The 27,584-nt window shown below is 44.7% G+C and overlaps 1 protein-coding gene across 2 annotated transcripts in view; it reads right to left on the reverse strand.

The window, feature by feature from the left end:
- Positions 1 to 623: 623 nt before the first annotated feature.
- Positions 624 to 27,584, reverse strand: part of PKIA (cAMP-dependent protein kinase inhibitor alpha) — a 50,819-nt gene continuing 23,858 nt past the window's right edge. For both annotated transcript variants that reach the window (XM_064154627.1, XM_064154628.1), the window contains exons 2-3: positions 10,994 to 11,171; positions 624 to 3,347 (exon numbers count right to left, since the gene is read on the reverse strand). In XM_064154627.1, the coding sequence (XP_064010697.1) occupies positions 3,268 to 3,347; positions 10,994 to 11,144 (231 nt within the window). In that variant the 5' untranslated portion in view covers positions 11,145 to 11,171 and the 3' untranslated portion in view covers positions 624 to 3,267. The remainder of the gene's footprint in view (positions 3,348 to 10,993; positions 11,172 to 27,584) is intronic.

The following is a 27,584-nucleotide window of genomic DNA, read 5'->3' on the forward strand; positions in this document are numbered from 1 at the left end:
GCACACGGACAACACAAACAGAAATAAAGAGGAGAAAGAAATGCCAGTATCTCTGTCTTAATTCTAGTTCTGCATTCTTTCTGTTTCAGGTGGATGGAGCAGCCAAACCCTGCAAGCAGGCAGCTTGCAAACAGCCATCAATTTTATTACAGGCAGCAAGAACATGAGCACAGAGGTTGTCTTTTGAGGTGATGTCAGGGTGAAGGAAGCACTCAAAACATACAACTAAAAAGAGGCAGTAAAACAACCCCCCCCCCACAGTATTCCCACCAAACCAAATCATTAAGGAGCGTTCTATTAAGCTGGCAGTTCTTATGGCAGAGCTTATGGAGAGGTCTTAGTTGTTAAACAAACATTTTAATGTTTTACCTGGCGTAAGAAAGACAAGGCTGGATCAGAAGCCAGAGTGGCAAGCTTACTTCAAAACACAGGGAACAGAAGCCAGAGTGGCAAGCTTACTTCAAAACACAGGGAACAGAAGCCAGAGTGGCAAGCTTACTTCCAAACACAGTTAGAAAAGGGAAAAACAACCCAGGTGCATTTCAAAAACCAGCAAAGGTCTCCACAATTGTTTTGTAAATCAAAACAAAACCAGAGGAGGAATTGAAGAAACAGGTACCAAATAGAGAGGAAAGGATGAAATTCATTTTATTTCACAACACAGAAGAGTTAAGAAGGAAAGTGTAGCCAAATAAGAACACTGAAGGAAAATAAGTGAAGTCAACTCTTTAATGCACTATTATTATTACTTATTCCACTATTGCCCTTGTCTGCAACATTATATTGATGATGTCTCATGGACTGTCAATAAAATAACACTATAAAAAACCCCCTGGAATCTCATTTCCTTCTGGTGTTTGTGCTAGGTTGACAGTAGCTAGACCATGATAAAAGGGCAACCAATTCAGCTTGAAGAACTTGGATGCAAGAGCAAAATGGGGGAAATGATTAAAAAAGAATAACAAGAAATCAATAATCATTATGTGTTAACTCTGAAAGGAACACCAAGTGACACAAAGGGATAAATAATTAGTTGAAGGGTAAGAAGGTTTTCAAAGCAAATGAACTACTTGTGTTACCAAGAAGACAGGGCATTCGACAGCTAATAAGACAGCAAGGCATTCAGCTTCCAAACCAGAAAAGGTGAGAGTTAATATTACACTAATGAGCCACAAGCACACTGCTGGCTTGGTCTGTTTCTTTTAACACTAATAAACGAGCTCATAATACTGATTCGAAGTGTTGTGGGTTGTTGGTTTTGTTGGTTTGGGTTTGGTTTGTTTTTTTTTTCTCCACACATCTCACAAAAGAATTTCAGGTGACAAGTACTATGATACATCATGGTAGAAACAAACAGCTGTGGCCACAAAGGTGATTTGGTAACTGATGATTAGTATATTCAGGAAGCAATCACACTATTCATATTAGTAAAAGTTTACAAACATTAAAAAGTGCAGAACACCTGAAACCAACAACAACACAAAAATAGATATAATATATATATATATACTATATATAAAGTGACATCACCTCCTGTTAATAAAAGAAAACAAATCTGACTCAGTGATTGGTGTTGATGTGATTGCCATGGTTTACTCGTCAGTCCCTCTCATCACTCACCGTAGTCACACCGAGGGGTGGCTGTGCTGTTCTGCAGCATTCAGCCTCAGAGAATCAGAGAATCGCAGAATTATTTTGGTTGGAGAAGACCTTTAAGATCATTAAAGTCCAACTATTATCTAACTACCAAGTCTAGTGCTAAGCCACGTCCCTTAGCACCACATCTGGCCTTATCTGTTGGGACAGCATCAGGGGAAGAAAATCAATCAGCACAGCTACTGCAGAATAGGTTTTTAAGTCGTAGGTACTTTAGGTGATCCCCTGGATGGACAAACTATCCTGGTATGTCAGTGGAGGTCCAGTTTGAAGTGTCATGTTGGAACAGCTGAGAAGCAAGAAGTCCAGTCTTTTGGGTGCTAGATACCAAGTCGCCCCCTTCCCTTTCCCCCTCTGAGCCAAAAGGCTGCTGTAGCAGCTTTGAGCACTCAGACGTATCTGATGCATCAGTAACAGGCTACTAGCTGTGCAAACTCAACAGCCTGATCCACTGAGGCAAAGGCAAGGAACAGAAAGCATAGTCCCCCTGGCAGATCCACGGGTTGGACTACCCTGCAAACAAAAAGACTTCTACCAGAACATGTAATTGGCAATGATCTGTGCCAGTTACTTTCCTCATGTGTAAACAAGGCCCACCTTGAACAACGTGAACCAGGAAAACCTCTAGCACCACGGAATCAGCTTGAATTGTAACCTAAACAAGGCTATAAATGTATTCTTGAAACTACCATAGCAATAAAATACCTGGAGTAACGTCTCTAAAAAATACTTCAGAGAAAGATTAAGAAATTGGGAGTAAAATTAGAAAAAAAAGGGGGAATAAGAACGCAAAAGATTCAATCTGAGTCTCTGATATGCAACTAACTACAGGCAAGTGGCAAAAACGTACCAAGGACACGAAACACGCTCAAGTATTCACATTAACAACTCGCTTTGGAGGCTCATCTAGTACCAAATGCTGCCAAGTGGTTTAGGTTAAGCAGAGTGGAATCGAGCAGTTGGCTTTGTAAATCTCTCATGTGCACATCACCACATTATGCAAAAGAAACAAAACCAAACCCCAGCCCTTTCAAAACGCGTGGTAGAAAAATTCACAGTAACAGAAATGTCCTTCGTCAGCAGTCGAGAAGGGGCAGTGTGGAGCATCTAAGTCGCACGGTACAAAACCCATTGTAAAGAACAGGGCTGTAAAACAGAGAGAGAGAGTTCTAAAAATGGTGCTTTCTTTACAGTCCTTTAATGGGTGAACACTCTGGCCAGAGAATTTTAAGCTCTGAGGATCACACAAGCCTTCGCTTAAGATACACAATTAGATCCTCTGACGTTACAAAGGCCATTTGCTACAAGATTTACCTGCTCTACTTCTTAAAAGTGTTCCCATCAAGTAGTCATTACGAAGGGATCCATCTGATGACACTATCCCAAGAAACCAGTAACACATTCAACCATTGCTAATGACAGAGGTAGAGAAAATTCTGTCTTCTGCCACAGCTTGTACCCCCATTTTTAGTGTTGTGTTGAGTGGGTTCCAGCAATGAAGACACATGCACTTTCTTTTCCACCAGCTTGCTCATGGAAACAAATTTATTCCAGCATGCTCTTGTAGTCTGAAAACATCCAGCAGCTGCTCCAGTCAGTCAAAGTTGGATGTCAGCTTTCTTGCTTTGCTGCCTCCCCTTGGGCCTCCCCTGTTTGCTCACTTGGATTTCTCTGGGCATCTCCTTCTCCTTCTACAACAAAGAAAAGGACAAGTGATCCACCTTAAAGCAAAGACCTTTCTCCCACAACCCCAGCTGTTCCAGTACCAGTCTCAAAAACAAAGCAAAACGAAATTGAAACTGAAACAGTGCATTAAATACAAAACCTTTTACTACTAAGGCAGTCGTATTTGCATCTCAAGAGACACCTTCAGAACTGCACCTCTGGCTGCAGTCCCCACTATCACTTTCATTTCAGGCTGAAAGCAGCTAAAGAGTTAAGAATTTCATCAAAATGAAATTTTCACTATGAAATTCATTCACAGGACTTGATTCACTGTGATATTGTGACAATAAGAGAAAAAACCCTCATTATACCAAGGAAGAGTGACTGTGGTTTGAAACTGAAGCAGGGGAGAGCAGACTGGACATAAGAAGAAAGTTCTTCACAATGAGAGTGGTAAAATACTGAAACAGGTTGCCCAGGGATGTGGTTAAAGTCCCATGCCTGGAGACATTCAAGATCAGACTTGATGTGTCCCTGGGCACCCTGATCTAGCTGGAGGTGTCCCTGTTTACTGCAGGGAGGCGGGACATGATGACCTCCGAGAGTCCCTTCCAACTCAGTGCAATCTGTGAGAGGCAATGTCAATAAAAGCAGCAGGTTGTTAAAGCTGTTTGTTGTGTTGTCCCTTCTCAGTACCATGCCCGGCGGGCACTCATTCCAGCTGTCACACTGCAAACCACAGAACCACCTGAGGAACAGAAAGCACAGTGAGCAGGCACCTCGAAGCCTGGCTAAAGATAGCTGAGGAGTGCCTTGACAATGGTCTGTTATTACCTATGTGCAAAGTATTGTACTTCACCTCATAACTACAGGCTTAACAGGTTGAGGCAGCTGGAAGCTAAGAGCATATAAGACACAAGTTCCTGAATATTGGGCCAATAATGAATAATGTTAGGTGAGGAGTAATGTTAATACACCATTGTCTCTTGTGTCTTGCAAAGATGCTAAGTAACTTGTATTGAACTGGCTTGACACAGTAGTTAAAAGAAGAAAAATCCATGAATTAAACTGCAAAGAGGTCAAAGCAGAGGCAGTAGAGGCAGTAGAATCATGGAATCATTCTGGTTGGAAAAGACCTTTAAGATCTCAGAATCCAACACTATAACTCTAGCAAGTCTGGTGCTAAACCATGGCAGTCAACACTCCCAGGTCTTTCTCTGCTGGGAAGCCTTCCAGACACTCTTCCACAAGCAGGAGAATGTGGCCCTACTGTGAACCCACTCTTAACAGTTCCATATCCTTCTTGTGTTGGGAGCTCCAGAGCTGGACAGGCAGCTCCAGGCACGGTCTCACCAAAGCAGAGGGGCAGAATCCTCTTTCTCCATCTACTGCCTACAATTCTTTTGATACAGCCCAGGACATGGTTGGCTTTCTGGGCTGCAAGCACACATTGATGGCTCATGTTGAGCTTCTCATCAACCAGGATCCCCAAGTCCTTCTCCTCAGCACTGTTGGATAGAAACCCACTCTCTGCCCAGCCTGTATTTGTGTTTGGGATTACCCCAATTCAGGGGCAGGACCTTGCCCTTGGTGTGAATGTAAAGTTTCTTGGAATGGCATTGATTATTTTCAGAGAGAGCTGAGCAGGTGAGCTATACACTCTTTGCCCTGTAATGCTTTCTTTTGCCTTCTGTCTCAAGATTTGTTGCAGTTTTCTACTTATCAAATATACATGGTGTGGCTTTTACTAAAGTTAGATAAAGTGCACTGCTACAGAGTTAAGTCTAGAGACCGAGGGGAGACCCTTCTGTCTCTCTATAGCTCCCTGAAATGAGGTTGGAGCCAGGTGGGTGATGGTCTTTTCTCCCTAGTAACAAGTGAAAGGAAATGGCCTCAAGTTGGTTGGTTTAGGTTGGATGTGAGAAGCAACTTCTTCACTGAAAAGGTTCTCAAGCACTGGAGCAAGCTCCCCATGGAGATAGTTGAAACTCCATTCCTAGGGACACAGATGTGGTGAGGGACATGGTTTAACACCAGACTTGGTCAAGTTAGGTAGTACTTTGACTTGATGAGCTTAAAGGTCTTTTCCTACCAAAATGATTCTATGATTCTGGTCTATGATTCTACGTGCAACCTGCATTTTGAAGTTCTCTAAGTCCATTGCATAGATGTTAACAGGTTGTTAGCTTACCACAAAGAAGACTGGAAGAGCTATTTTGAAGGGAGAGTATTGCACAGGAATTTCAGGTATTGCACACAATTATTTAGTAAGCTCCTCATTATCTGTTGTTGGCTTATCAATGAGGAGATAACCAGCAATCACTGCAGGGGTCAAATAGCACATGATGGAAATGATGTGGCTGGAAAGCAGCCAGGAGGAAAGGGACCTGGGGGTACTGATAGATAGTAGCTGAAGATGAGGCAGCAGTGTGCCCAGGTGGCCAAGAGAGCCAATGGCATCCTGGCCTGCATCAGGAACAGTGTGGCCAGTAGGACAAGGGAGGTTATTCTTCCCCTGTACTCAGCACTGGTCAGGCCACACCTTGAGTACTGTGTCTAGTTCTGGGCTCCTCAATTCAAGAGAGATGTTGAGATGCTGGAATGTGTCCAGAGAAGGGCAACAAAGCTGGTGAAAGGCCTGGAACACAAACCCTATGAGGAGAGGCTGAGGGAGCTGGGGGTGTTTAGCCTGGAAAGGAGGAGGCTCAGGGGTGACCACATTGCTGTCTACAACTACCTGAAGGGAGGCTGTAGCCAGGTGGGGTTGTTCTCTTCTGCCAGGCAACCAGCAGTAGAACAAGGGGACACAGTCTCAAGTTGTGCCGGGGGAGGTCTAGGCTGGATGTTAGGAGGAAGTTGTTGGCAGAGAGAGTGATTGGCATTGGAATGGGCTGCCCAGGGAGGTGGTGGAGTTGCTGTCCCTGGAGGTGTTCAAGAAAAGCCTGTCTGAGGCACTTAGTGCCATGGTCTAGTTTACTGGATAGGGCTGGGTACCAGGTTGGACTGGATGATCTTGGAGGTCTCTTCCAAACTGGTTGATTCTATGACTCTGATGCTTTCAAAGCTGTTCTTGTTCTTTACAAGAAATGCACCTTCAGGCTTTTCCAAGTGAAGGTAGTCAGTGTGCTTGGGCATATTCATTTAAGTTAGTTTTATAATAACCTCTTTTTTCCCCCCCTTTGGCATTAGCCCTCTCTGCCATTACTTTCTGCAGTTGAAAGCAAATGTTCTTGCACTTTGCTGCATGTAGCTGTAGTAAGAATCAAATCACAGGATCACAGAACTGTCAAGGTTGAAAGGGACCTCAAAGAGCATCCAGTTCTAACCTTCCTGCCACGGGCAGGGACACCTCATACTAAATCAATTTAGATCAGAAAGAAATGAAACTCGGTGTCTACTGTGACATACACCTTGAAAGAACTAAGACATAACCCCCAAAACATGTTTTTGATTTAGTCTTGCCAGGTGTGATGCATACCTGCAACCCCTAAGCACTACTATATTTTTGTCTTGGTATTGCTGGGCTGGAATGCCAGGCCAAGACAGCTGACTCCAGCTGGCTACAAGTGTGTCCCACACCATGAGCATCACACTCAGGGTAAAGGAGGAAGTTTGCTGAAGAGAAGGAAACCTTCTGCTAGTTTCCTGCTTTAGCTTCTCCCAACCCTGCTCCTTTTCCTGCTCCTGAGGGCCACCTTCCTGTTAGTTCTGACTGCTGGATCTTTGCTGGGCTGAGTGTAACTTTATACACTTTGTACTGATGCTGGGACCTGTTTGGCTATTGCATTAAATCAGTTTTCTTTTCAACCTGTGGGTCTTCCCTCCTTTTCCTGATTCCTCTTCTCTGCTGGGGAGAGGTCAGTGGGTGATAGAGCAACTGCTGGAGTTTAGCCCCAGATATCAGCTAAATGGAAACAATTCTGAACTGGAATTTGGGATGCAAAGTGCTTTTTAGCCTCTCTTTAGTTTGAGATAACACACTAATACTCAGAGGAATGACAGTACAATGCATATTCAAGTATTTCTGGTTTGGAGGCTTTTATCCATCACCTAGGTGTACTAATAATACAAAATCTAAGTATATTGTCCTTGCATCTAGTCCCAAATGCATAGCCTCCTGAAGGAGTGTGCAGCATAGCTACTACCTAAGGAAATTTTATAAGCAACTCTCTACAATTTTCTGCAAAGATTAAGGCACCCAAATTGCAAAAGAAGGTCCCAAGAAACACTGAATAGACTCCTGAATCGTGTATTGAAAATTATGCTAACAGTTATTGAAACCACTCTCATCACTACAGAGCTGACTACACATAAAAAGCACATCCCAACACACATCACAGGCATAAAGCCAAATTCTTCCTAGAGCTGGCAGAAGATGACAGCTCTGCCTTGCAATCATTCCAACAGCTTGACTTAAACATTGGGATTGTTTAACTTTTCCTAAATGGACAAGACCAAAATCAGCTTTGAACCTTGCCATTGGAATGGGCTGCCCAGGGAGGTGGTGGAGTCACTATCCCTGGAGGTGTTCCAGAAAAGCCTGGATGAGGCACTTAGTGCCATGGTCCAGATGACTGGACAGGGCTGGGTGCTAGGTTGGACTGGATGATCTTGGAGGTCTCTTCCAACCTGGTTGATTCTGTGATTCTATGGGGCTGAAGAGAATGTAAGTGAGAAGGAAGGTTGGTATGCATTTCAAATGCCACCTACTTGGTATTTTTCCAACATCTTACATGTCTCATCACATTACAATAAATAGACACACCTACACGCATACTAATACAGGTTTTCTTTGCCTTTTCAGCAGGAAGAAATTTAAAAGCTCTGCCCAGCTGCAATCACAGAACGGTGGGGGTCAGGAGAGAGACATCTAGAGATCATCTAGTCCAACCTCCCCCCTGCTAAAGCAGGGTCACCTAGATCAGGTTGCACAGGAATGCGTCCAGGCAGGTTTGGAAAGTCTCCAGAGAAGGAGACTCCACAACCTCTCTGTGCAGCCTGCCCCAGGGCTCTAGCACTCTCACAGAAATGTTTTTCCTTGTGTTTAAGTGAAACCTCCTGCTTTCAAGATTGTGCTCACTGCCTCTTGTCCTGTTACTGGTCACCACTGAAGACAGTCTGACCCTATCCCCTTGTTCCCTGCCCTTTAGCTATTGCTGAGCATTGATCAGATGCTCTCTCACTCTGTTCTTCTCCAGGCTAAACAGCCCCAGGTCTTTCTGCCTCTCCTCATCAGGGAAAAGCCCCAGTCTCTTCAGGGTCTTTGTGGCCCTCCATTGGACTCTCCAGGAGCTCCCAGTCTCTCTCTAGAAGATACAGATCTCCAACTGATAGGTGCAGAAGGAATGGCTTAGAATGTACATTAGCCCAAAAGCCAAGAAAAAGAATTTTTGCCTTCAAGCAGCACTGCAAACACCCAAATGTCAGACTGCCCACATCTGATTGCCCAGTGATGAGGCTGTGTTTCAGAACTCTTGCTGCTGTCTCAGCAAAACACACACACAAAGAGGGCAGCTATTTATTGACAGTTTATTCTTGGTTGTGTTTGTTTTCCCCTGCTGATGCTAAAACAAGTGTAAAACCTCTCCTAAGTTTGAAAAGAGCTTTCAAAAACCTGTAAGGTCCATTCATGAACTCTCACCCATGTAACATGAAAATAATTGCCCAGCCCTATTACCAGCTCTATTTCAAGTAAGCCCTTCAACATACACTGTCCTCTCAAGTGAAGGTGCACAATCAGAGAATCACAGAATTTAGACTGGAAAAGCCCTTCAAGCTCATCGAGTCCAAACATTAGTTTCACACTGACAAGTCCCTGACCAAACCAGATCCCTCAGCACAACATCTCATCACTGTGAATCGCTATGGTTGGAAAGGACCACCAGGATCAGCCAGTCCAACCTTCATCCCAGCATCCTTCATCACCAGACCATAGTCTCAAGCACCACATCCACTCTGCTTTTAAACACCTCCAGGGATGCGACTCCACCACCTCCCTGGGCAGCCTGTTCCAGTGCCTGACCACCCGCTCAGGAAAGAACTTCCTCCCAACATCCAACCTAAACCTCCCCTGACACAACTTGAGGCCATTTCCTCTTGTCCTGTCATTAGTAATTTAGGAGAAGAGACCAGCTCCAGCCTCACTACAGCCTCCTTTTAGGTAGTTGTAGAGGGCAATAAGGTCCCATCTCAGCCTCCTCGTCTCCAGACTAAACACCCCCAGCTCCCTCAGCCGCTCCTCATAGGTCATGTTTGCCACACCTCTCCCCAGCCTTGTCACCCTTCTCTGTACCCACTCCAGCACTTCAGTGTCCCTCCTACACTGTGGTGACCAAAACTGGACACAGTACTCGAGGTGTGGTCTCATGAGTGCTGAGTACAGGGGCACGATCGCCTCCCTACTCCTGCTGGTCACACTATTGCTGATAGAAGTCAGGATGCTGTTTGCCTTCTCGGCCACTTGAGCACACTGCTGGCCACCAACACCCCCAGGTCCCTTTCTGTCAGGCAAATCTCCATCCACTCCTCCCCCAGCCTGTAGGTATCAGCTACAATCAGCTAAAGATTTTGGTAAGATTAGAGGTAAAGTGAGATGTGGAACTGTGTTAATCACCTTAAAAGACAAAGTATTAGCAGAGAGAGGGGACAATGTACCCAGAAACAAAGATCCAGGTAAGACAAACAACAATGCACTGCTATTGTTCTGTCCTCCTGCAGCTGAAAACAAAATTGAGCTCCACAATGATCTTTCTAAACAGACACATAGAATCATAGAATCAACCAGGCTGGAAGAGACCTCCAAGATCATCCAGTCCGACCTAGCACCCAGCCCTAGCCAGTCAACTAGACCATGGCACTAAGTGCCTCAGACAGGCTTTGCTTGAACACCTCAAGGGATGGTGACTCCACCACCTCCCTGGGCAGCCCATTCCAATGCCAATCACTCTCTCTGCCAACAACTTCCTCCTAACATCCAGCCTATACTTCCCCTGGCACAACTTGAGACTGTCCCTCCTTGTTCTGTTGCTGGTTGCCTGGCAGAAGAGACCAACCCCCACCTGGCTACAGCCTCCCTTCAGGTAGCTGTAGCCAGCAATGAGGTCTGCCCTGAGCCTCCTCCTTTCCAGGCTGCACACCCCCAGCTCCCTCAGCCTCTCCTCACAGGGTTTGTGCTCCAGGCCCCTCACCAGCTTTGTTGCCCTTCTCTGGACATGTTCCAGCACCTCAACATCTCTCTTGAATTGAGGAGCCCAGAACTGGACACAGTACTCATGGTGTGGCCTGACCAGTGTTGATGGCTTCTCCTGCAGGCTTCAAACCAGCCAGCTTCTTTAAAGGATACTATGAAAAGCTGGGTCTTAATAAAGACTTCCTCCCTTCCTTCCTTATACCTAATTTTCTAGAAGTTTAAGCTGCTATGGACCCAGCCACAAGGCACTTCATGCAGAATGACTTTTCATTTTTCATTCATATGTTCCATTTCCAAATAACCACCCTTCCTAGTTATGACATCTGGGCTTCTTATTGCAGACAACCCCTGCTGACCAGAAAAAAACCCTCTTTTTCTTGCTCAGGCACAAGGCAACGATGCCTGTGAGTAAACCATGTTTTGTGCACTACTTTTCCTTTTAGTTTTAAATAAATGCAATAAAAGGTCAAAAATGTCACTCACCTGCTTTGTTTATATCAAGTTCTGATAACTTTAAGGCCAGTTCACTGGAATTCCCACCCGGAGAGGACACAAGTATGTCATGTAAAGCATTTCTTCTACCCGTTCTTCCTGAGGCAATGAAGTCTGCATATGTAGATTCCACATCAGTCATTGCTAACAAATATCCACATAGCAGTACCTGGATGGGAGGAAAAACAAAGAGTGTTGCTCAGACCACCAGAAAAACAGGAATAGGCATTGAATTAGAGGGTTCTCATTGTGGAGTAGATTGGGTAATCAGTAGGCAACAAAAGCAGACAAGCAACAAGACACTGAAGTGCTGGAGCTGGTCCAGGGCAGGACAACAAAGCTGCTGAAGGGTCAGGAGAAGAGGTCAGGTGAGGAGCAGCTGAGGAGACTGGGGTTGTTGAGACTGAAGAAAGGGAGGCTGAGAGGAGATCTCTTTTGCTCTTGACAATTCCCTAAAAGGAGGCTGTAGTGAGCTGAGGTCTCTTCTCCCTAGCAATATGTGATAGGATGAGAGGAAATGGCCTCAAGTTGTACCACAAGAGGTTTAAGCTGGATATTAGAAGAAATGTCTTTATTGAAAGGGTTCTCAACCACTGAAACAGCCTCCCCATGGAGGTGTTTCAAAGCACAAGCCTTGGTAGAGCTAGGTAACGGTTGGACTTGATCTTAAAGGTCTTTTTCAACCAAAATGATTTTACGCTTCTATGATTCTACTATGCCTCAGTCTCAAAATCCGGGGAAATAAGAAGAAATAGCCTAGAAAGCAAAAAAAGGTGTGTGGATTGTGTGCAATCTGTGTCCAAAAGTATTTTAAACAACTCCATTTTGCATACTTCACAAAGTGCTAGTGAGTACTTTATAACAGCAATGACCTCAGCAACATAATTTCTTTACAGAGCTGTCTCTGCTTTTAATATTAGCTGGGAAGTAGGAGTTAGGTAGGGGGTGGAACAAAGTTCTTTTCTGCACAAAAAGCAGAGTGTAAGGAGTGAGAAAGTACAAACTGGTAATGTTTCTGCTTGAGGAACACTCTGCTCAGGCACAGCTATGGTCTGGGAAGTTTCCTTTCTAATGGTGAGTTAGTTTCTGCATTGCATAGAGAACGCTTCAGACTCAACTGTTAATCGATCTGGCCTTGTACCAGATGATCTCCAGAGGTCCCTTCTGACCCCTACTATGCTGTGGTTGTGCAATTTCGCTGTAGCAGTTGCAGGGAAGCAATGCATTCCCATAAAGTCACTGAAATGAGTGGAGACATCCTAACAGAGCAAACAGCATTGCTCAATGATAATGCAGAGGTTAGCAAGCAGACCTCTGAAACCTAGACATACATCCAGAACTCGTTTTCACTAGAAAACCATTATTTCTCATGTTTTATGGCACAGTGGGGCATGCATTAATGTAAGATCTGACAAACACATGAAGAAACTCCTATCTCGACCTCAGCAAGGGGAAAGTTTGTATCTGCTCTATCTGCTCCAGAGATAACACTTTGAGACTTTAATTTTCTTCTCTTAGTTTATAGAATTACAATCAAATAAGGGGAAGGGAGAGGTCTAATATCTTGCTGGTCACATTGCTTTTACTGTAGTTCCATTTGTACTCACCTACGGTTTCCTACCACACTTCAAATGTAGCTTCCCTCACATTTTAAGTCTGGAGGTAGTAAAGGGATTGGAGCCTTCTCCTCAAGCAGTACTCAAAAAGAAAAGATCACTGGGGAAGCAGCACCCAAACCCTGCACACCCACAGCTGTATGCTTCCTTCATTTCCAAGCAGTGTTTCTGTGGCTTTGCACACTGCAGAGAAAGGACGTGGTTGGGTCCTGCGCCTGGGTCACAACCACCCCATGAATGCTCCAGGCTTGTGGCAGAGTGGCTGAAAGCTGCCCTGCAGAAAAAGACCTGGAGGCCAACAAGGCCACCAGCATCCTGGCCTGGATCAGCAACAGTGTGACCAACAGGACCAAGGCAGTGATTGTTCCCCTGTACTCAGCAGCAGTGAGGCCGCACCTTGAGCACTGGGTTCAGTTTTGGGGTCCTCACTACAAGAAAGACGCTGAGGTGCTGAAGTAGATCCAGAGGACAACGAAGCTGGTGAAAGGACTGGGGAACAGGTCTGGTGAGGAGCATCTGAGGGAACTGGGGGTGTTTAGTCTGGAGAAAAGGAGGCTGAGGGGAGACCTTCTCACTCTCTCCAGCTCCCAAAAAGGAGGCTGTAGTGTGGTAGTGGCGAGTTTCTTCTCCCTAGTAACAAGTCACAGGACAAGAGGAATAGCCTCAAGCTGTACCAGGGAAGGTTTAGTTTGGACAGTAGGAAACATTTCTTCACTGAAAGGGTTGTCAAGCCTTGGAAGAGGCTCTCCATGGAAGTGGTTGAACACCCAACTCTGGAGGTATTGAAAAGCCACCTAAGTGTAGTGCTGAGGGTCACGGCTTAGTGGTGAGCTGGCAGTGCTGTATTGCAGTTGAAGTTGGTGAACCTTAAAGGCTGTTTCCAGCCTTAACAATTCAATGATTCCATGATTCCATAAGGGAATACAATGAGAAGCTTTGTCTGTTAGGACTGAAGTAGCTGAAACTATGTATTAGCATAGGGTGCACAGTTTCTATGGCAGCTGTTGAACACTGAGGAAGTCCATCACAAGCACAAACAGCAGCAAAGGATTTTAGCTTTCTCTCTATGAATAAACAATTCTCATTGTTGTTACAAATACTTCATTTAAAAACAGATACAGAAAAGACAATAGCAGAGCTTTCCCCACCCTCAGCTCCAAATACCTTCACACATTCTGTCCATTCTTCATCATTGTTCTGGTCCTCCCCAGCTTCAGTCAGCTGTTTGAGGCCATACATCTGATGTGTCTGAGAAGCTGAGGAAAGGGGTCTATGCCATCTTTTATTCACTCTAAATACACTGAGTATCATTGCCAAGACAGACTGACTTAAAAGAAGTTCATTGCTATCAAGCTTTGGTGTCCCATGCCAAACACTGAATGGCTGGGAGGATAAATTTACTCCTATGAACAACCATCACGAAACAGAAACTGCTTTAAAAAATACTGAAGTTCATGCAACAAACAAAACCAACCCACAAAACCTAACAACAAACACTCAAGGAGTGGAAAGTTGGCTGGCATTGACTGAAAGCCTGCCTGACACACAGAACAGTGCAGTGCCTCATGAGCATGAGATTGTGTGCATTTCTGCCTGTCAAATGCCCTCTTCTTGAAGCCCTGAAAGAATACTGAAGCAAATAAGAAAACTACCATTTGTTCCCTGCCCACAGTGCAGCCAGCACAATGCCAAATATATCAACCATGTAGTACTGAAGCAAAGCTGGAGGGCAACAATGAGGACAGTCATGATAAGGAAACAGCACACATTTTCAGGTGTGTGACTTGCTCACTGAAGAGCATCACCCAGCAAGATCAGGAGGTTAGCAGATCTTAAGTGACACTTACATGAGTAACTTTTCTCCATGCCAGCTATTGCAACTGGCCTGGAGAGAATAAAGTGCAAGCCCTAAAAGTAATCAACGAGCAGTGCTGTACTCCATGAGGAATTCCCTGGACTGTAGAAACTGCAGTGCACAGAACACTCTTCTGCAAGACTGTTCTTGAAACATTCCACAAAACATGGGACAGGGCCAGTGGAAATCTCAGGCTTATTTAATTTAAACTTATGCAACAAGCTACAAACCCATAGGAAAAAGTGCTTGGAGAGAACTTTAAATGTTCTCTTTCTATAGGCTCAATATGGCATTACTGACAACATTCTGATTTAAAACAAAACAAAGCAACGTTACCGAACATAAATTCATTAACACTTCCAAGTTTTTCTGCCTGCACCTTCTCCTAAATGTCAGGCACCACTCTGCTTGCTACTGGCATTATCTTGAGACATTACTGCATAAAGATGGAACTCCACTGACATCACTCAAGAGCTCCCCTTCCAGTGAATGGCTCAGTGCCCAGCAACCTGTGCTTATTCACTGAAGTGGTCATTGAGGAATTACCACTCACTCCAAGCCTCCCTTTTTCCCCCCTTCAGTCTCTGTGGAAGGAAGGGAATTTGCTGATAATGTTGTGAAACCTATTTTAAAATTCCTAACTAATTGCATTAACAAATATTCCTGTGTTAAGGACTGTGGTCATGGTCCCTCTAGTTCTACTAATTGATTTTGTTATTACTCTACTGGATGGTATTTAACTGAAACAAGAAGGCTGTAAACCTCCCTGCTTCTGCCAACTGAAGCAGCAAACCAAGGAAAGCAGCTTTGTGAGCACGACAGCTACTCAACTCTGCTGTCACAGGACTGGACTCCTTGGTAACTGGCAAGATACCACTTCATCATAGAATCATAGAATCAAGCAGGTTGGAAGAGACCTCCAAGATCATTCAGTCCAACCTATCCCCCAGCCCTATCCAGTCAACTAGACCATGGCACCAAGTGCCTCATCCAGGCTTTTCTTGCACATCTGAAGTTTTTCCCCCAGTGTAAAGTCACTCTTCCTGATAATGAGGTGGAATTAGCAGTACAGCCCTGAGGACTTCCCATGGTATCTTTCCTTTCCTTTCCTCAGCTTCTTAGTTTCACAAAACTTATACAAATGTGGATGATGTTAAAAGGTATTTTCCAATAGAAAAAGAGTCTATGACCTCCTGCCTCTTTCCTCTCCCAGCTCCTTCCTCACAAAGAAGGTTATGCTGAAAATTAGTTGAAAGCACTTAAAAGAATTAGGGAGGATGAGGAAAGTAGAATAGGCATAGCTGCTATCTTGGATTTTGGCCAGCAAAAGAAGGCATCTCTCTTATTAATGAACACTCTGGATAAAGCATGCTGCTACACCTGCAAAAGGCAGACACAGTTTCTAGATGCTGTGCAAATGAAGAAATGTAATGGATAAGTATTTTTAAGGGGTAGAATTAGTGTCCAGAGAATACAGGAAGGGAAGGGTAAAAAGTACAGTACATAGAAAAGGAGAGAAAAGGAGGGTGAGGGGAGATCTCCCTCCTCTCTAAAACTCCCTGAAGAGACGTTGGAGGGAGGTGGGTGTTGGTCTCTTCTCCCTAGTAACAAGTGGCAGGATGAGAGGAAAGGGCGACAAAGCCGGTGAGAGGTCTGGAACACAAACCCTGTGAGGAGAGGCTGAGGGAGCTGGGGGTGTGCAGCCTGGAGAAGAGGAGGCTCAGGGCAGACCTCATTGCCAGCTACTACTACCTGAAGGGAGGCTATAGCCAGCTGGGGGTTGGTCTCTTCTGCCAGGCAACCAGCAACAGAACAAGGGGACACAGTCTCAAGTTGTGCCGGGGGAGGTCTAGGCTGGATGTTAGGAGGAAGTTGTTGGCAGAGAGAGTGATTGGCATTGGAATGGGCTGCCCAGGGAGGTGGTGGAGTTGCTGTCCCTGGAGGTGTTCAAGAAAAGCCTGGATGAGGCACTTACTGCCCGGTCTAGTTGACTGGGTAGGGCTGGATGATAGGTTGGACTGGCTGATCTTGGAGGTCTCTTCCAACCTGGTTGATTCTATGATTCTGAGTTGCACCAGGGAAGGTTTAGGTTGAGTTTAAGAAGAAATTTCTTCACTGAAAGGGTCCTCAACCACTGGAACAGGCTGCCAATGGAGGTGGCTGACTCCCCATCCCTGGAGGTGTTTAAAAGAGGAAGAGATGTGCTTCTGGGGACTTGGTGGAGTTAGAGAATGGTTGGACTCAATGATCTTAAAGATCTTTTCCAACCAAAGCGATTCTGTGTTTCTGTAATTTAACAGCTACAGAAAGAATCAGTATTTTTGTTTGCAGAAAGTTCCCAGAATACTCCTTGATCTCCACAATCCAATGTCTGTGTTCAATTTTGCATCTCCATGCTCTATATAACAAATCTTACCCCACAAAATTTTGAAGGGAGCTGTCAACATTTCTGCAACTCTTTTCCTTCTTCTATATACTTCAGCTTTAATCAAAATGCCCTGAAGTCAGTGATGGCTTCACAAACAAAATCCCAATCTGACTGCACTCCGCAGTCATTCAGTGAAACAGAGTCTTACACAGTGCTGGTGCTCTCAAGAGTTTGGAAGTACAGAAACTGTGTGACACACCAGCATGAACTACAAGTACCTAGTGTGGTTGAATTTGGCCTGTCTAAAGAGCCTAGCTACCTAAAAGAATCACAAGCACCTTCACTAATTGGTGTTTATTATGATTTTAAGAGCATAACAAGGTAAGAATGGCCACTTGCCTGTGGGCCTTGGCTTACATTGGTGGCTAGCACAGAAGAGTTGCCATTTCCTTGGCAAACCTGCAGTGTAAGACTGAGAGGTATGATCCTTCAGTGTTTACTCCCCCTCTTTCTCCAGATCATCTCACTGATGGCATTGGAGAAGGGGTTTTAAAATGAAATTCTCCCAGGCTTTGGCTGCTAAATGTTCCAACATGATCAGCTGGTTATTTAAATATAATTATCTATGTTCAGCTTTCATAAGGGAAGGTAAAACTAAAAGAGAACTGTCATTCAATGGCATGTCTGTTTGAAAGAAGGTGTATAATTATGCCTTTCAAATAAATTCTGGTTCCAAATCTAGCCTTAGCTTAGAGACAGGACTCTTTCCACTGAGGAGAAAGCTCTATCCCACAGCAACCTTGATTCCCACCTCTGCAACCATGGAATCACTGAATGGATTGGGTTGGAAGGGTCCTTAAAGATAATCTGCTTCCCCCCCGCCCTGTCATGGACACCTCCTACTAGACCAGTTGTTCAAGATCCTATCCATGCTAGCTTGGAACACTTCCAGGCTTGAGCCTGGGCAACCTGTTCTAGTGCCTCATCGCTCTCACGGGGAAAAATCTCTTCATAATATCTAATGTATATCTGGCTTCTTCCAGTTTGGAGCAATTACTCTCATCATAGAAGGTGAGCAGAGATCTTTATTATGCATTAAATTAGGTGACACGAATCCTAATCTAGATGACCTTTCAGTGCACTGAATTTACTTGAGCATATATAAAATGTCTACCCACATCCACCTATTCCCTTCAATACAAATTTCCCCTGCAGACAGACATTTTACTAGCTATTACTTTACTAGTGAAAAAGAACTCCATCTCACTCTCATAAGAAAAAAACCCCAACATTAAACCAAAAAAGATACACAGACAGCACAAAGTACTTCACTGTACACTTTCCCAGTTAAATGGGAACCTGCTGTGTTTAGGAAATAGCTCCACGGTGCAAGGCAACCTTTATTCAGCTTTAAGAGCTCAAATACTCAGCTGATCTATAGACTTGAATGGCTAAAGATCCCTAAGGAATTTCTTCTAGCTGCTGCAATTCCTCATTCCTAGTGGTGCTCCTCAGGGGTTGATACTGGCACCAGAGCTGCTTAACATCTTTGTTGTTAACAGGGACAGTGGGACTGGGGCTCCCTCGGCAAGTCTGCTGACCCACACCAAGCTGTGTGAAGCGGTTGACTCACTGGAGGGAAGGGATCCATTCAGAGAGACCCAGACAGGCTGGAGAGGTAAACCAATGGCAGCTTTGTGGAGTTCAACAAAGTCAAGGGCAAGGCCCTAGCACATGAGTTGGGGCAATCATGAGTATAAATACAGGCTAGGCAGAGAATGGATAAAAAGCAGAGCTGAGGAAAGGGACTTGGGGTGCTGGTTGATGAGAAGCTCAAGGTGAGCCAGCAATGTGTTCTCACAACCCAGAAAGCAAACTGTGTCCTGGGCTGCAGCAAAAGCAGTGTGACCAGCAGTTCAAGGGAGGGAATTCTCTTCCTCTGCTCTGCTCAGACCTCACCTGGAGTCTTGTGTCCAGCTCTGGAGACTCCAACACAAGAAGGACATGAAACTGTTAGAGCAGATCCAGAGGAGGGCCACAAAGATGATCTAATGGCTGGAGCACCTCTCCTGCGAAGACAGGCTTAGAGAGTTGGGGTTATCCAGTCTGGAGAACAGAAGCCTCGAGGGAGACTACAGAGCAGCTTTTTTAGTATTTGAAAGGGGCTCCAGGAGAGCTGGAGAGGAACCTTTGACAAAAGCATGGAGTGACAGGATGAGGAGCAACGGCTTCAAACCGATAACCTGCTCAGGTGCTTAAGGGTACTTTTTAATTCATTTTTTGTACAGCATCTCTGTAATTGCTAGCCACTAAAAAGAATGCTTTTAACATTGTGGAGCCTACTTACTAAAAAAGCAGGTATCTATTTCCTCCTCCTGGAGGATTCCATCTTAAATATTTTAATTTTCCATGCTTGGAACAGAGTATTTCCATCCCTTACTGCTGAACCAAGATCTAATGCAGTCACGGTGCATCCTTTGTTTCTAGGCAATACTCCCATCATTACAATACCCATCTTCCTCTGAAACTGCAATGCAGGAGGTGGTTTCAGCACACAACCTTTCCTCCAATCTCACTGCAAAACATTTGGTTTAATAGAGTTATCCTTCGTGTTACGCTGCTCTCACTCCCGAGGTTAACTGAAGTTTGCATTATGTGATGCTCTGCATTCTGACACCCTGATTGATATGTTTACAGCATCTGCAGTAGTCTGTGGGTAACAAAAGCATTCCAAAGGAAAGCCTGCAGTTAGTGCAGCAAAACAGATTAAAAATGGGGCCATTATAATGGGCCCCAAAAAGCCTCTAGACAAGAGGATTGTGACAGCATTCCAAACTTAGGCTATACATTATCCTGCGTGGCCCGCAGCGTGCACCAGCACCTTTGTGTGGTTTCTTCCAGATCCATTTGCTGTGACTCTTCAGTCAGTACAATCTGTAGCCTAGGCACCAAGTATTCCAGAGATCTAAACGCTTCATAGTTTAGCTATTCACACATCCATTCTCCCCTAATACTTAAAAAACAACTGTCCCCCTCCCAGACACTTCCTTCCAATCTTTAGGGCGCTGGAAGCTACTAGAGCAAGGCAACATTGGTAGTATTACCTCTCCTTTCAGCAGTTTGTACTGGAATAGCTCAACTGTCTGCATGTGACTACCTTTTAAAATCATGCAGTCATGACTCATCATGAAAATATGTGTTGCAGCATACAGAACAGAAGAGCCTCAGCTCACTGCTGTTTCTTCTTGGGCAGCAGCAAAAGCAGTACTGGAAGAAAAGGATTTACCTTACTGTCCACAACTGTATGCTACCAAATATTAAATATCAGTTCTTACATTTGCTTTTAATCAATTACAGGATCACAGGATGGTAGGGGTTGGAAGGGACCTTCATAGATCATCTAGTCCAAGCTCCCTGCCAGAAGAGGACCACAGAATCTAGCTCAGGTCATACACATCCCATGGAGACCTTGCTGAAACACCTCACGCTTTTTATACTTTGTATTTGTTTTTACTTTTCATTTTGATTTCTCAGTTTTCCTCTTTATTTCCTCATTTTTGGCTTTTAGGTGTGATTTGCTTTTCTTCAGCCAATATAGTGAGACGAGGAAGATGTCTGGTTACTACTCCAAGCAGAAATGAGAGAGGGCTGGCCATGGCCAGGCCAGTTTCAATGCAAACACTACAGGACACTTCTATTTTGTTTTTAATCTCCTTTCTCCCCCATCTCTCTGCTTTCCTCTCCATCCCCTTCCTTTCCTTTCCATCTCCTTCCTGTCCTCTCCTCTCCATCTTCTTCTGTTCTCCCATCTTCCTCTTTTCATCTCCAACCTTTACCGCTCCATCTCCATCCTTTCAGCACCACCTCCCCTCTTCCACCCTATCTGCCCCTTTCCCACCCCACACTGCATTCCCCCTTCCCTCCACCCAAACCCAGAGCACCTGGGTGCTCTTGGAGTCTCCTCCCAGCCCAGGTGTGACCACTTTGCCCTCCCTGCCCACTCCCCTTTATAATGAGCCCCAGGAAAGGCAGCAGCCCCAAGCTTGCCCAACTGGGCAGAGGGATCCTCCTCCCATCATCACTGGTGAGTGCCCATGGTGTGCACTGGGTGAGTGGTGGACGGCATCAAAGGCCGGGGGGCCTGGTGGCCCCCCGGTTAGGCAGGACTAGGCTTGATCAGGACAACAGCACTTTTGGGGCTAGTTTGTAAAATAACTGCTGAAGTTGAGGCTTCTGCTGGCTAAACATAACACCTCAGAGCCTAGCCCAGGAAGGGCCTCACAGCCCCGCTGGCTTTGCAGGGCCTGTTGGGCAGGACAGGCAGTGCTGGGTGCAGTGAGACTTCTCTAAATGGCTTCTCTCAGTTGTGCTCCACATCCCATGGCTTCTGCAGGACTTACTGCTCCTTTCCTGATCCCATCAGAGGCTGATCCATCACTGCTCAGCCTTTCTCTTTTACAATATGTCTTTAGATGATGTCTAAGGTTCCCTCCAACCTAAGTGATTCTATGGCACTGCTCTTCTTCCTGACCTCCTTCTTGTAACTGATCTTGCACTGCACTCAACATACTGCATTAAACTGCTTTCTGGTGCTTGCTTTTCCATAAATGGACTGACAAAGGCAAATGTTACCTCCAGGTATTTTCCTCCATGGCAATTCTCATATAGTTAGGAATAAGAAGCTGAGGAGAAGGGAAACAATTATTTAGGTAACAATTGCTTGCTACTGCTAAAAACCCTAAAGGTTCCTCAAGGAACCTCAGAGCTCATCTTCTCCAACCTCCCCACCATGGGCAGGGACACTTCTCATCTAGACTCAGCTGCTTAAGTCCTCATCCAGCCTGGCCTTGAACACTCCCCCCCAACAAGGCAGGAGGGAGCTTATTCCACCTCCAGCAAAACTAAAGCTGCTGCAGTATGACACACAACCTTGTGAACCTCTTTCTTAGCTAGCACTGTGCCCAGGTAGCCAAGAAGGCCAACAGCATTCTGGCCTGGATCAGCACTAGTGTGACCAGCAGGACCAGGGCAGTGATTGTCCTCATGTACACAGCAGCAGTGAAGCCACACCTCAAATGCTGGCTTTCAGTTTTGGGGCCCTGACTACAAGACCTTGAGGTGCTGGAGTTGAATCCAGAGAAGAGTGACAAAGCTGATGAAGGGTCTGGAGAAGACATCTGGTGAGGAGCAGCTGAGGGACTGGGGTTGTTTAGTCTGGAGAAAAGGAGGCTGAGGGGAGACTTTCTTGCTCTCTACAACTCCCAAAAAGGAGGTGCATGTTGGTCTCTTCTACCTAGTAACAAAAGAAAGTGGCCTTAAGCTGTGCTAGGAGAGGTCTAAGATGGACATTAGAATAAACTTCTTCACTGAAACGGTTCTCAGCCACTGGAATAGGCTCCCCAGGAAGGTGCTTGAATCCTGACTCCTGCAGGTGTTGAAAAGAGGCAGAGATGTGGTGCTGACTAACACGGTTTAGCACCAGCTTTGGTAGAGTTAGAGCACAGTTGGACTGAATCATCTTAGAGGTCTATTCCAGCCTAAATGATTCTATGACCCTGTTAAGATCTCGCATCTCGCTGGCAAGACTGGAGTTTGCCAAGAATACACCCAGAGACACCCCAGGTGTCAGACTTTGCAAAGATAAATACCCCTGGGCTAGCCTGGAGACATGTGAACAGGAGATAAGAAGCTTCTTAAGAAGTATTTGAACCTCTTTGTGCCACAACATTAATCACTATCTTATTTGTGGTATATTTGGTTGACATTTTGTCTCGTCAGTAATAAATCCACTTTTCCATACCATTTCTTTCTCCTGAGGCAGGCATTTCACATCTATTTTACATTTTAATTAGCTATCCCAGCCACCAGATATTCTGCTTCTTTTAATTCTTATCTAGAAGCTACAAAAGAAAAAAAAAAACCCAAGGCATGTGATTTGGCTGACAGCATTTAATTTACATTGAAATGTAAAAAGCAATTTGGTTTATTCTACCTCAATTCATTCCTATTTAATATTGCATCTCATTTCACCTTGGTTTCTCTTAGTCTGAGCCTTCCACCTTTCAAGCTTTTTACCAGTTCTGTGTTCTGTTCCCATGTGCACACGGACTACTTGAGAGTCTAAGTGCTGCCTGGCTCTGTTGCTATGCAACAGTGTAGCCTACTTAGGGCTTCCTGAAATAATTGTCCCAAATGTGCCTTTTTTTAGACTCCTTTCCAGCTGGAATATTTTGCTGGTCTTTAGAGAATGGCCTGCTGATATTATTGCCACAGTGTTAGACGGTGGTCACAAGGCAAGTTTTGGTAGCCACCTAAGGTTGACAAAACCCCCACAACGTTACTGCTTCAAAATTCACAGGGATGTGCCTTCTGCATTAGCACAGGGAGGTAGAGATCTGTTACTGCTAGATGGTTGCCAGATGTGCTCCACGTATTTAAAAGCCATATGTTTATAAAGGAGAACAAGTCAAATCTTAATTGTTCTTTGTCTTACTTTATTTCAAGGGGAAAAGAGCTCTATTTAATGGAGAGTATGACACCAGTCAGGAAGAGACACATCTCTATGCAAAGTCTAGCATAAATGCAGTCAGCTCAGCCTAAGGAACACGTATGCAAACACTCCATGTTGCCATTCATCATCAAATGCACTGATTTCAGAATTCTAAGCTGAAGTTCCACGTTTAAAATCACATTACAGATGAACTGAGGCTGCATTTGCTTTTTGAGGGAAACTCTGAGCAGGCCTTGAGAAACTGTCCCATAAACCATTCAATCTTTCCAGCCTCTAACAGCATTTTCCTTCTTACAGATTTCTAATGTGTGTTGGTTTTCCTCTTGATGGCTTATCTGGAAATCTTCAGTTAACTAATTGCTGCAATGATATGTAGAGCAATATCAACACAGGCATCTTGTTAAGGCATCAATCAACTCCAAAGGGCCAAATGCCTTTACTCTATACCAGGCTGCAGAGTCAAGGAAGGAGGTCTAAGAGTGCAGAAGGCATTCTAGTGAATGGAAATATTTTACTTCATTATCTCTTCTTTGTCCTTCCTTTTCCTTCCCTGCATGCTCAGCAGCAGTTCTCACTATGAAGAGCTGTCTATCAGGCAGCAAGAAGGATGTTTCCCAGAACCAGGGGAAATACCAACAAGGTTTAAACTAAGGTCCTTGCAGAGGCAAGTCTATCTGAAGCCTTCTAAAGGAAAAAGGGGGAATACAGCTGCATTTAATATTCATTGCAAGATGACCACTGCTACAACAGAATATACTGTGGCAGTGAAAAGAACAAGCTTATTAAAAGCAGAAGGTATGAGAGGTGGTATAAAGGAATAATCTTCCATATCCACCTGCATAGCTACATACAAGCATTGTAGCCAAGCTATCCAAGAATATGATTCAGCAAGGTTTAGTCAGTATGACTCTCCCAGAGTGAGGCATTTCAAGGATCTATAGTTTTAAATCACATAAAAACTACAGCTCAGACACAAATCGGTATCAATACTGGTTTGAAAGCAAAGAGATCCAAGACCTGAATCAGAATGATAGGATTGTTTTGGCAGGAAAAGACCTCCAAGATTATCAAGTATGACCGTTCCCTAATTGTACCAAGTCTGAAGCTAAATCATGTCTGCCAGCACCACATCTCCACATGTTTTAAACACTCCCAAGGATGGGGATTTGAACACCTCCCCGGGGAGCCTGTTCCAGTGATTGAGAACCATTTCAGTGAAGACTTTTCTCACACCCAATGAAAACCTCCTGTGGTGCAACTTCAGGCCATTTCTTCTGATCCTGCCACTTGTTGTTAGGGAGAAGAAACCATCACCCACCCTACTCCAACCTCCTTTCAGGGAAAAGTAGAGAGTGAGAAGGTCACCACAGCCTTCTTTTCACCAGACTGAACAACCTCAGTTCCCTCAGCCACTCATCACAAGACCTGTTCTCCAGACCCTTCACCAGCGTTATTGCCCTTATCTGCCAGCACCTCAATGTCCTTCTTGTAGACAAGGCTCCAAAACTGAACCCAGTCCTCAAAGTGTGGTCTCACTGGTGCTGAGTACAAGCAGCCAGTCACTTCCCTGGTCCTGCAGCAGTACTTAGAAGGATTCTGAAAACGATCTACTGTTAGCTAGAGGAGAGGAAAGAATTAATAAGGAGATCTTTTATACTGAAGAAAATCCTTTTGGAATGTTAGGTCTGCATTTTATGCTTTGCAGTATCTATGGGTATTTAAAAGACAAGTCAATTTCTGACATAAGAAGACACAAGGAAAAGTCCTCACATTTGCTGTGATAAATTTGAAGGCTAAGAACCTTACTGACCTATTTTGTATATCCATACTAAAAAACAATCTAATTAAGCAGAGACAAAAAAAAAATCAAACCAAACAACCACCTTCTCCCTGAATAATCCCTTGTGATCTAGGATCACTTTGAACACACGAGACTGAAAAATCCACGCTGTAGGGAGTTGTCCTTAACAACCAGTACAGTTTCCATGTGCTGGTACCAGACAGGACTGAAACCGTGGCTTACATATACTAATAGCAGATTAACAATTGTGCTGCAATCCATAATCTGCCCGTAACATGTGGGTTTAAGATGCATTTCTAGACAAAAATCCACACACTGATTCTTCTCCCTAGTGAGATGTGACAGGGTGAGAGGAAATGGCTCCAAGCTGCACCAGGGGAGGTCTCAGTTGGATAGTTTATGAAACAGTCTTCACTGAAAGGGTTCTCAACTACTGGAACAGGCTCCCCGGGGAGATGGTTGAATCCACATCCCAAAGGTATTTCAAAGAGGCAGAGATGAGGTGCTGAAAGATGTGGTTTAGTACCAGACTTCACAGTTAGTTAGATAATGGTTGCGCTCAATTATCTTAAAGGTCTTTTCCACCTTAAAAGATTCTATGATTCTCTCCTAAATATGATGCCCAACAGCAAATGGGGGAAGATACAAGCTCTGCAGACCACATCTACTTACAATCAGTGCTTTGAATGTGAGGATCAGATATTGCTTGTGTTCTCAACTTCAAGCTAAAATAAAGCTCAAATACCTAATTCTTATCCCACTAATGTCTTGGTTTCTCACCTGAAAAAAGGTCCAAAAAGGAAAAGATATGAGTGGAGAATGTGCAAGAGGGAAGCATATAGACAGAGCAGAGTTACCTTGACACTCTCAGAGCTCACTGATTTCAGCCAACCATAACAAACCACTCAAGGTCTTTAAGACTACTATCAAAAATAATAAAAAACAGACAGACAATTTGTAGTCATGCCAAGAAAAGCTCTCCAACCAAACTAACACATCTTCTGCAGCTGAGGTTCTTCATTCCAGCTTGCAGCTCTCCCTTTACACAGCAGTTATTGAGTATTAAGACATACTAGAAGAGCCCATGAGGAATCTGGAGGTGCAGTTCTTCCCACATGCATAGAACCAAAATAAAGTACATGCCCTGTGTTCTGAATATAAGCACAAACACACAGCTATGAGCAAAACCAGAAGCACTTATGGAAACCCTTACAACTGAACAAAGCTCCTGAGAAGGCATGGAACTACACAAGTGCTTTCATATCTGACTTGACTAGCTGACCTGACCCTTCAGAGGCTGTGCAAAGTAGAGAATCCCTTTATTCCATACCTGGTGGTGCACTATGGGTGAAGAAAGGAGGCGTCTGCCTGCAGCATGAATGCAGGGGAGGTTATCTGCTTAAGGGTAGGGAGGGTATACAGAGGGACTTGGACAGACTGGATAGGTAGGTCAAGGCCAGTTGTTTGAGGTACACCAAGGCCAAGTGCTGGACCAAGCACTTGGGAGGGTGCAGTCAGGTCAGTTCAGAACTGCTTCTTCCTCTTCACGCTCTTACCCTGCTCCTATGTTAGCCTTTCCTGTGAGCATTTCTTACAGGCTCCAGCGAGAGTTGTCCCCAGGCTGCAGTTCTCTCAGGAAACATCAGGCAGAGTCAGTGTGGCACATGCTGGCAGACAAATATTTGCTCCACTCTGCTCTCCTGCACAGATTGCAGGGGAATCTCTGCTCTTGTACCTGGAGCATCACTTCTCCCTCCTCCTCCTTCAACCTTTGTGTGTCTCTCTCTCTTTGTTCCTCCTCTGTCTGTGCGAGGGACTTCTTTCCTTTCTCTCAAATACGTTTCTTTGCCCCAAGAGGTGACACCTGCTTGCCTCTGAGCCCCTCTGCCCTCTAGGTTTAGTTTGGGGAAAACAAGGCTGAGGAGAGACCTTCTCACTCTCTGCAACTCAGAATCACAGAATGGTAGGGGTTGGAAGTCACCTCTGGAGATCATTTAAGCCCAGCTACCCATGGCTAGGTAGTTTGAGCCACCTGGAACCTGCTGTGTCCAGCATGGGGCTGACACTTCACTGCCAACACATACCCCCCAGTACCCAGTGTACCCACCAGTACCATTCACATTCATGACAAGACCCTAAGCGGATATAAAGCCTTTGAGAAGCACTTAACTTTGCTTTCCAAGGCCTGCCTTAAACTTCACTAATTGCTGAGACTGCCCTTCTGTCTCTTTCTTTCTCTTCAGACCGGGAAATCCCAGGCATACAATGATCTCATCCATTCCACATCTCTGGTATCTCACAGCTGATAGGAAGCAGTCTCTTTCCAAGCAAAAGCTGTAGCAACTCTTATCTCTCAGGCTATTGACATAAGGCACTGTTCTCACCAGTCTTTACCAAGAAAATCTCAGTGTCCTCAGAAATCACTGTAGCA

This window comes from Pogoniulus pusillus, chromosome 14, assembly GCF_015220805.1.
Source record: "Pogoniulus pusillus isolate bPogPus1 chromosome 14, bPogPus1.pri, whole genome shotgun sequence".
Taxonomy (NCBI): domain Eukaryota; kingdom Metazoa; phylum Chordata; class Aves; order Piciformes; family Lybiidae; genus Pogoniulus; species Pogoniulus pusillus.